Below are 10,491 nucleotides of genomic sequence, written 5' to 3'. Positions count from 1 at the left end.
TGGCATCACCCTGATAGAACCATTGTTAACATTTTGGTTTATATTTTCCAACATGTTCTAAGTAGGCATTTGGTTTCTTTTAACTATTATTATTAACTATTGCTTTTTTTTTTTTTTTTTCCGGAGAGGCAAGCATGTCATGTGGTCCACGGCACACGAAGACAGAGATCCGGGCCACGTGGCTCTTTCTCTGTTGTCCCAGGGGGTCTAAATTTAGTTTACTGGACACACTGCAGGGACATGAGCCTGTTGGAAGAGTAAGAATCAGGAAAAAAAAAAAAAAGGAGAAAGAAGTTTAATATGGCTGGAGATATTTAACGCCATGGCAACTGTGAGGTCTTCTCTATTATTTAATTTACTTCCTTGGGTCAGGCTATTCTGTCTGTTCACCCCCTGCACTTCCTGTTGCCGTCATCAAATCAGGTCACCCTGAATTTACGAGTCTTTGTGTAACTGCATCGCGTCTGTTTCCAGAAGCATGAGGTTTCTCCTCTGCCCCTTTTCTCCTTTTCTTGTGGTGTCTTCATGTTCTGCCTGACCTCAGACCAAGAGCTTACTACCATAACCGATTTCATGCAGTCTCCCCACCCCCCTTCCCCAGTGCATGCGCCCTTCTCCCCAGCACTCCTAACCCTGCCCTCCACCCTCCCCTCCAGTTTCTGCTGTGGTCATTAACAGTTAGGCACTAGATTACTGTGATTCCATGATTCAGAACCCAAGAACCGTGGTCCTCATAAAAGCCCATGTCTCCCTCCCTGAAGTCAAGAAAATAGCCTCTCCAGCCCTCTCTTCTCACGCGTTTCCTTCATACTGGGAAAAGACAGCATTAGGAAGTGGGCACTCAGTTTATCAGTCAGCCTAGACTCATCCTTTTCCCCTTTCTCTTATGGTGCCGGGGTTTGATGGTTTACATAGCTTAAATGCTTAAATGGCGAATCCCCGACTCACTGCCAGAGCCTGACCCTCCCCACCTGCAAGCTGTACAGATGTACAGAGTAGGTTTGAGTGGAGGGTAGTATAGCCCATTCTCTCTCTCTCTCTCTCTCTCTCTCTCTCTCTCTCTCTCTCTCTCTCTCTCTCTCTCTCTCTCCAAAGCACTTCATCACCTAGTTGCTAGTTCTTAGCTGGACCAAAACACACAAGGAGAAAATTCAATCATTTGATTGTCGTTTATGTCTGATGTGTCTTACAAAAATCTTATGCTGGGAGGTGAGGAGGTGCCCACAGAGGCCAAGAAAAGGGCATGTGATCCCGTTAGCGGCAGCTGTAAGCAGCCTTCTCTGGGTGCTCTGGGTCCTCTGGAGGAGATACATGCTTTTCACTACCAAGCCATCTCTCCAGTCCAGAAAACAGCCTTTTTAAAGAATAACCAAAGTCAAGTGGGACTATATTACATAGGATTTTCAAAGTGCTCAATTCCAAGAACCCAGATGGCGGCTCACAACAGTCTGTAACTCCAGTCCCCGAAGATCCAGCGCCCTTTTCCGGTTTCCATACGAACCAGACATGTATATGATGCACACACACATATGCAGGCAAACACTTACATACATAAAATAATTAAATTCTTTTTCCAAAAGACCTCTTGGTGTCAACCCTTGGAAGTTCCTAAACTCCCAGGAGCATGGGGACCTGTTCTGGGTGTTGGGAACTGTGGGTCTCCCAACCCTGATCTGCTGGGTAGTGCCCCAGTGTGCCCAGCACACACCTCTGCTCTCTAACAAGTTTGTTTACCCAGGACATAGGAAGTGCCCCAGATGCAGGAAGGTTGTAGAAACGTATTTCCTGTGAAAGTGACACCATGTTTGCAAGGAGATGAACCTTGTGAGCCACGCGGGTGGGGAAATGACCTTAAGTAGCTGGGTATTTCAATTTTACGATATCACTGGAGAAAGAACTTGTGTTCCCCACCCTGAGTGTGGAGAGATGGGCCACAGGTGAGGACAACAGAAGCTAAACCACAGATGCTTAGCCCAGTCGCTCCATGTACTGGGATCATGGCTCAGCAGGAGGATATTCACTAGGAGCTGGGAGCCTGGGAGTAGTGGCTCAGTGATGAAGTCCTGCCTGACTGGACCAGTGAGGGGCAGAGGGCGTGCTCAGCCAGTAGAAGCTCTCCTGAATCCATCATCAAGGGGCTAGGAGTAGTGGTTTGTACAAAGCCTCGGCACTGCAATAGTTAACCAATTAAAATAAAGTAACAAGTAAACCCCCAGAAGTCAGCACCCTATATATCGTGCAAGGGAGTCTCACATGTGGCTATCATGTGCGCACCCTACCCTACTGGAATCTATGAGTTAGGACCAGCCAGCTGCTATTGTTGCTGCATACTATCTCTGACCAAGAGTTTATTGATTTCTAGCTCATAACCGCATTAGTAGGAAGCCACGTGGAGAGTTTGTAAAAAAAAAAAAAAAAGCAAGCTCTCAGAGAAGAGCATGGTAGGGAAGAACGGGATGGGTCCCACGTGGGGCAAGTGGAACAGTGCAGAAGATGCCATTGGCATTTGGGCTGAAAAAAAAGCATTTGGCCAAATCACAGAAGAGGATCAAGTCTGGAAGAAAAAACAAACAAACAAACAAACAAAAAACCTCAGCACTGTTTACAGGAAACAGAAAAGTCCTTTCTGCAACAAAATAATTTTATAGTTGAGGAGGGGGGGTCACCACAACATGAGGAATTGTATTAAAGGCTCGCAGTACGAGGAGGGTTGAGAACCACTGTTTTAGGGGACCCAGCAAACATTTTCCCTAAACTTGTGGTCTAGGGCCAAGAGGAAACCAAGCACCGAGATGGACCATCCCTACAGGCTGCCTTCCTGAGGGAAAGAGCTGGCAAGTTCCTTCCTGGCCCTGCAACAATGCCAGAAGGGCCCTGGCTCCCCACCCAGACCCTTCTAGGCACATTCGAGAACCATTTCTGTAGGGGCAGGGAATGGACACTGGTTCCAAACACTTTCAAAGCAGCACATGGAAAGGCTCTTGCCACAAGTAGGCTGCTCCTAGCACCTGCACTAACAGTCCTCCTCCAAGAGAACATTCTCCTCTGAACCCAAAGACAGAGGTAAGACTCTTGTGGCAGGCCCTTCCCCTCCCTCAGCACACACATGCACCCTCCCACCGTGAGCCTGGGTCTGTGTCCTGAGGGGGCGTTTCCTGCCCTGACATTACCTTCTTTCAGTAAAGAAATAAAATTATTTTTTCTTCTTCCTTCGATTTTCAGCATTTTTATTGTCTAGTAGCTGAAAGAGATGAGCATCTGATATTCTTCGTCATGTGAGCACCTGCATCATGTGTAAGGGAAGTAGTGATACATAAGATCTAAAAATAAGAAGAGATATCATACAGCTCAAAGCCAGGAAGGGATGAAGCACAGTAAATGCCTTTTCAGAACCTCTGAATAAGGACTGGGGAGATTCTTCAACTCCAGAATCCATGGCTTCAAAACAAAACAAAACAACAACAGCAACAAAAGACAAGTGTGAAGGTGTATAATTGCAACCCAACCACTGGGAAGACAGAAACAGGTGGTTATCTGAGGCCTGCCCTACTCCACAAGTTCCAGGCAAGTGAGAGACTCTGTCTAGCACACACTCACAGGCATGTGCATGCACACACACTCAGTAAAATCCTATTTCTGTATTCATGTTTTAAAGTGATGTCTCAGAAGACCCACATTTGGTTCCCAGCACCCACATCCAAGGGCTTACCACTGACTGTAGCCCCAGCTCCAGGGTTTTCTCTCCTCTCTCTCTCTCTCTCTCTCTCTCTCTCTCTCTCTCACACACACACACACACACACACACACACACACATAAATCAAATCGGTTTTTTTTGTTTTTTTTTTAAGATCAAAAGTTAAGCTATAATCTGAAAGTATCCTTTCCTATTTCCCTGCAGGAGTAGATTTGTGAGGAGCCTAACAAAGGTCCCAGGTACCTGTCCTGGAAGATCTTAAGGAGATCAGTCCCAAGACAGACTTCGAAGGGGATGGAAGACTTCAGAACAGTATAGCCTGAGCCAGTGTGCACAGTGGTGTAGCCTCGGCTAAAGGTCCACAGAGCAATCCAGCCTCAACCAGAGAAGTCTCTCCCCATATGGCCTGAATGGGAGGAACCCATACAGCCAGAGTGGCCACCCTGGTACACTTTGCAGGTGAGGGATGCTAAGCCTTCTAACTGGACATCCACAACCTTCCTCTTTCGAACGCCATCAGAACAGAGCTAACATTTCTGATCGTATTTGGGGTTAGTGTCTCTATAATTTTTCTCTTAAGTGGTTTTTCCCTTTGAGACAGGATTTCTCTATATAGCCCTGGCTGACCAGAAACTCATTCTATAGACCAAACAGGCTGGCCTTGAACTCAGAGATCTACCTGCCTCTGCCTCCCTAGTGCGGGGGGTGGGGTGGGGTGGGGTTAATGCCACCAGTCCTGTTTCTTTTACTTTTTTTTTTTTTCTCTTTTTCTGACTGACATAGAATAGCCAGCGGGGGATGCAGCTCATTTGGTAGAAAGCTTTCTTTCCTAACATGGAAGAGCCTGGATTGGATCTCCAGAACTATACATTCAGCATGCTGGCCAAGGTTTGTAATTATGGGGCTGTAAAGATAGAGGCGAGATGAGTTAGATGTTAGAAACCCCTCCCGGGCTACAGGAGATCCTGCCTACAAAAAAAAAAAAAAAAAAAAAAGAGAAAGAAGAAAAAAAAATAAAAAAAAAAAAAAAAAAAAAAAGGCATTTAAGAAAATAAGGGAGGGGGCACGGGGGTGGGTGGGTACTGACTCTCTCAGGCCTTGGAAGTGACTTGAAATCCTGCCTCATTTATTGTTCAGAAAAACGAAAAAGAACAACTTTCTTTGGTTCCTGCCCCATCCCTCCCACCCTCCACGATGACTGTTCTTGGCAGAAGGCCAGACTGTCACCCAGTAATTCCACGGTACATTGTGTACATGCGCATGCATTTAACCCGCTATTTAAAGAGATCCTTTGCTGCCACCTGTAAGAAGTAGCGCCATAATGACACTCTTTAAGTGGCTGGCTGGGCTGGGAAGGGAGTTTTCTTCCCTCAAAGATGCCTGAGTCTGTGAAGTGGTTGGCACTTGGAGAAACTAAAGAGACAACTAGGGACATCACAAGTACAGGACCGGAGGCGAGAGAAGGAGGCGCGCTAGACACGGGGTCCTGGCTCCGGCTCTCCGCTTGGTGGCTCCATCTTCAAGACAAGGAGAAGGAACCCGCCAAAGCTCGGGTGCGGCCTGATTACCAGCCTGCTGCCATTTGGGTTTAGTGAATTCTTGGATCTCTCTAGGGGCCTGGAGATGCGAAAGAAGATGGAGACTGGGGACTCCTGGGTAGGACTTGCAGTCGGGAGGAATCCGGGGTGAAGGACGCCCCCTGGAGTTGAGGGAACTGGCTTGTGGAGGCAGCGCTGGGCAGTGGAGGGGGACGGGGCACCTGCGCTCCTGGGCCTGCCGCACTTTGCAACTCTGGGCAGTAGCAAGTCGAGTGAAGTGGGGCTCGAGGGCAAGAGGAAGTCGAAGCTCAGGAACTAAAGGCTTCCTTAGTTCCGAGTGCGCTCCAGCTGTCCTGGAGTGAGATAGTGGTAGGAACACCCAGAATGACGCACTTCCAAGTCCCTGGTGGCACATCGCGGGGTATCTGGCGCCCCGAGCCCCTCACCCACCCCAGGCGGGTACCCTCGAGGCCCCCGGCTCTAGCGAGCAGCCGGCGGCGATCTGGACCGCGTGGCTGGCAAATAGTGAACCAAGCCAAAAGGTAAACGCCGCCGGGCCTTCCCACTGCCTGGAAGAGGCGGCGCAGCCCCGGAGCGCCTTGGGTTCTAAGGAGCCTCACTTCTGGGAAAGGACCGGGAACTGTCAATCAACGAGGGAGGGAGCGCACCGGCGCCGGGTGATGTCAGCGGATCAGCTGCTCCATAACAAAGAGGGGGTATCACAGGAGAAAGTTGCAGCGGCGGCAGCACCCCAGAGCCTCCGGGACCGGGGACGAGGGGAGAGGGGGCGGCGGCTGCGGCAGCCGCGGCTGGCGGAGGAATTGAAAGGACTGTAGGGGGAGGCAGCACAAGCCGCCCCGACTGCTCCTCCTCTTCCTCCCCCTCTTCCCCCTCCTCCAAACTCGCAGGGCTTAGCTCCAGCGCTCGCTCAGCCACCAGGAGGGACGGGAGCCGGCCGCACGGCCCCGGGCTGGGTAGGGTCGCAGCCGCCATGGATAGCGACGATGAGGTGGTGGAGGAAGCCGTGGAAGGTACGACAAGCTTTTCTCCAGGACCCTAGGGTGGGGACAGGCGCCTGGGGCGGAAAGCGCCAAAAGAGTGGCGGTCTGCGACGCGCACCGGGCCAAGCCGAAGGCCACCGCCGTCCCTAAGCGGATGGCGGGTCGCTCGACTCTGGCGGGGGCTGCACTGCCTACGCCACGCCGCCGGGAGCGTGCGGGGCGCGGCGGGGCAGGGGCGGGGAATGGGGCCCCGCGGGGTCCGCCGCCCTGGAAAGGCTGGGCCCCTGCATTCCGCCTGGCCACCGCTGCATCCTCCCTGGGAGTTGCGACGCTGCCTAGCACCTTGGCCTTAGTCCTTGCGGGGGATGGAGGATGGGAGGGCAGTCCCTTGAGGCCCGCGATCTCCGCGGGGCAGCCGCGTTTCAGCCACCTCGACTTCTCCTCTCCGACCGCCTGCCCTTTTCCTAACTGAGTCGCCGCGTCCAGCGGCCACCAGGGCCGGGTCTAGGTGGGTCTCCCATCACAACGCATCCGGCCTCAAACCAGGCATACAGCGGCCCCGGCTGCTCCTCCGGGGTTAAAAAAATAAAAAGATGAAATCATGACTAGGTAGAGCACGTCGCTCCCCACCAGGCTACGCTGCCCCTGGGCGAACTCAGCCACCCGCCCTTCCCCCTCCCCGGCTTCCCAGCGAGGTGCAGGCGCGCCGTGCGGACGCTCCAGCCGGGACCCAAATTGCTGGGTGACACTTAACTTTCTGAATTCCGAGCTGTTGGCTGCCGGTGATATCACCGCCTGGGTGTCAAGTTTCTCCGCCCCTTCTTGCGCACCCCTCCCCCGACTCTCGTCGCCACCGTGTTTTGCTGAGTTTCTCCGCCTTTTTTTTTTTTTTTTTTTTTTTTTTTTGCCCCTCTATAAAACGTCCGTGGCGACGTTATACAATCTCGTTGTTTGTGGCCTGAGAGGTTATGATTTTGTAACATTGAACACTGGAAAACACTCTTAAGCATATTTATTATTTATCTTATTCTATCCCAGATAGAGTTCCCGTGATGTTTTGCAAGATTGCGTAGTGTTGTTCCAGAATTTGTTAAACACAGCAGCTGACTAATTTTAAGTCGATGGTTGAATCTGGTTTTGATCTAATTTGTATAAACAGGTCTGACAAATGATAAAGAAAAATAAAGTGGCGGTGCTTAACAAATGCATATGGATATGTATTTGTCAGTGCTAGGTTGGGAGAAACCTCTTTTTGGTCCATAAATATAACTTTTGAGACTGCGGAAGGTTTAGGGTGAGATGAAGCAGAATAATTTTTTGAATTCCCGGAAAAGCATCCATTCTAATTTAAGTTGTAAAACATATTTCTTCATTTTAGTTTTTTGTTTTTTGTTTTTTGTTTTTTTTTTTTAAAAAAATAACTTTAAAGTACATAGTTTTGCTTGTAACTTTTGAAGAGACTAAAATGTGGATTCACAGAGCTTATATTTCTCTAAATAAACCCAGTGTTGGGATTAGTGAGGCCAAGGTCGCATTGTTTGAGCCAATCATAGGAAGCCTTCTTTAACTTTCAAAGTTATTGACTTCTCGTAAATTTCTGCTACAATAGAAAAAGTGTTCTTAACAAATTGCCACTGTCGCTCTCATTCTTCCTGGTTTTTTGTTCTAAATAGTAGTTTTTAGGTTTGTTTGTGTTGTTGATGATGGTGATTTTACTTCTTTAATGCCATGTGCAGTGGTTTTTCTGTTTGCATGTATGTCTGTGTGAGGATGTCATATTCCCTGGAACTGGTGTTACAGACAGTTGTGAGCTGCCATGTGGGTACTGGGAATTCTTCCCAGGTTTTCTGGAAGAGCATCCGGGGCTCTTAACCACTCAGCCATCTCTCCAGCCCCTCCTCCTGTTCTTTTACTTGCAATTTTTAAAAACAAACCTTTGAACACAAATAGTGCCCCCAGCCCAAGCCACCTTCCCCCCCAACCCCCGCTGATGTTTAGAAAATGTGCCCTGTTGTTTATGATCCTAGCACTGGCATGTGAACAAAAACCAGGCCCAGTGGCATACACACCTGCAGGTGGAGGAGGAGGCAGGAGCATCAGGAGTTCAAGGTCACCCTCGGCTGCATAGCAAGTTCAAACCCAGCCTAAACTATGAGACCCTGTCCCAAAATAAGAAATGTTTAAAGTATATTTTCAGGTTTCATGTTAGTCCAATAGATTCAAAACACTGAAGTTTCTTTACATAAACTGTGGGGTGTGTGAGGGGGAGTCTTTTTAAATAGGATGGACAGATATAGCATTACTATAATAAATCAGCTCATTAGAGCAAGAAAAGCACCATTAATAATTATGCTATGACAGCTGGCTTAAACCCTGGCTTGTCTTGGGCAGTCCCTCAGTTTTACCTAAGCGTAAACAAGTAGAGTAACTTCCTTGTTTTGCTTTTTTGCGGATTTTTGTTTTTGTGGATTTTTGAAACAAGATCTCTGTGGCCCAGGCTGACCTTGATATGATGTGCTGGCATAACAGATGTGGCAACTATTCCTGGATTTTAAAAAGAACAACAACAAAACTTACTTACTTTCTGCTTTCTTTCCTTTCTTTCTTTCTTTCTTTCTTTCTTTCTTTCTTTCTTTCTTTCTTTCTTTCTTTCTTTCTTTTGCTGTGTTGGGCAAACAATATACAACAGAGCTACATACTGTAGCCCAAGAGTAACTTAATATTCTAAAGTCCTTAGAAAAGCCAGGTATGGTGGAGCATAGATGCTATCCCAGTTACATGGAAGGCAGGGGAGGGGATCGTTTTTTTAAGACTGAGAGACTGGGAGTTCTAACAGAGCTTGGACCTGTAAAGATTCTGTCTCAAAAATAAATAAATAAAAAGTGGTAGAGAACTGGGAGTTCTAACAGAGCTTGGACCTGTAGATAGATTCTGTCTCAAAAATAAATAAATAAAAAGTGGTAGAGAGATGGCTTGGTGCCTGCTGTTGTTCCGAGACCTGGCACCAAGAAGACCTGGATTTTGTTCCCAGCACCCACATGGCAACTCAGAACCTCAGCACCTCCAGCTCTGTTGGCTCCAACACTCCTACATATAAAATAAAACAAGTCCATCAAAAAAAAAAAAAAAAGAAAAAGCCCTGGGAAGCATCTTGGTCGGGCTCAGCTTTGCCGTGTGCCCTGGCAGGAAACTGTATCCCTCGCCCTTTCTCCAGGTCTGTGTTGGCCTTGGCACTTTGCATCGCTCTCTCCTTAAAATCTAGCACGCATCTCTAAACAGGTATGAACGGCTGTGACCTTCTCCTAGATAGAAAGTCGTCTGTGTACACTGGTGCCTCTCATCTCTGTGCACACAGTTCTGATGGTTTCCTCGTCACAGCTATTATTATATCAGCACCGCTGTAGCTCTCACTGTGTGCAGATTCCATGCTGAGTGATGCTCAGATGTTACCCAGCCGTAGGAGGTGGGTACTATATTATCCTTGTTTTACCGAGAAACTTAGTCAAGTAAAGGACAGGACACCTGTCAAAGGGAGACAGTCTAGACTTGTGCAATTCTTTTTCTTGTCAACTGTCCTACCATTCTTTCTAACTCCTACGAATCTACATTCCTTTCCTTCCTTTTCTCAGCAATGCCTCACTCTGTATTTGATAGCCCAGGCTAACCTAGAATTTATGTAGCCCAGGTTGGCCTGGAACTCACTATGTGTAATCCAGTCCTCCTGCCTCAGCTTCCTGAGTACAGAACAATAGCATGAGACACCATACTCAGCAATGTTTTTTAAAGCATTGCCCTTTTCAAGTCTTTTTTTTTTTTTTTTTTTTATATTTTTTCTTTTTCGAGTTTCTCTGTGTATTTTTGAATTTTGTGGACTGTACTTTGTGTATTCTGTCCTCTTTCTTTCTTTCTTTCTTTCTTCTTTTTTTTTTTTTTTTTTTTTGCTTACATTCATTTGTTTTATGTGTGTGAACATTTTTCTTGCATGTACATCTGTGCATCATGTGCATCCTAGGACTGGCATGGTGGACCTCTGTGAGGCACCATGTAGGGGGCTGAGAATTGAACCCCAGGTCCAAGAGCAACAAGTGCCTTAACCACTGAACCGTCTCTCCAGCCCAGCATTTCCTTTTAGAAACTCTTTTTTCAATCGAGCATGTGAAATACTTAGTGACTGAGCTGAGAAGCAGCAGTTAATGTGCAATGGCAAACCATTCACAGGGATTCCATCACTGCTGAGGTGGCTTCTGCCATACAGGG

The 10,491-nt window shown here is 47.9% G+C and overlaps 1 protein-coding gene and 1 long non-coding RNA gene across 2 annotated transcripts in view; one reads left to right on the top strand and one right to left on the bottom strand.

The window, feature by feature from the left end:
- Window positions 1–126: 126 nt before the first annotated feature.
- LOC115063822 lies at window positions 127–6,895 on the bottom strand. Its single transcript, XR_003843690.1, has 5 exons — window positions 6,577–6,895; window positions 5,902–6,042; window positions 2,887–3,045; window positions 2,022–2,170; window positions 127–246 (listed from the first exon to the last, which is right to left on the bottom strand). It is a non-coding gene; the product is annotated as an uncharacterized LOC115063822 (long non-coding RNA).
- Setd7 (SET domain containing 7, histone lysine methyltransferase) overlaps window positions 5,948–10,491 on the top strand; it is a 42,800-nt gene continuing 38,256 nt past the window's right edge. The window contains exon 1 of the mRNA XM_021196333.2: window positions 5,948–6,264. Coding sequence (XP_021051992.1) covers window positions 6,225–6,264 — 40 coding nt within the window. The 5' untranslated portion in view covers window positions 5,948–6,224. The remainder of the gene's footprint in view (window positions 6,265–10,491) is intronic.

The sequence above is a fragment of the Mus pahari genome, chromosome 4 (genome assembly GCF_900095145.1).
Source record: "Mus pahari chromosome 4, PAHARI_EIJ_v1.1, whole genome shotgun sequence".
Lineage (NCBI taxonomy): Eukaryota > Metazoa > Chordata > Mammalia > Rodentia > Muridae > Mus > Mus pahari.
Note: the sequence above shows the minus strand (reverse complement) of the source record. Positions and strands in the feature narration are given on the sequence as shown.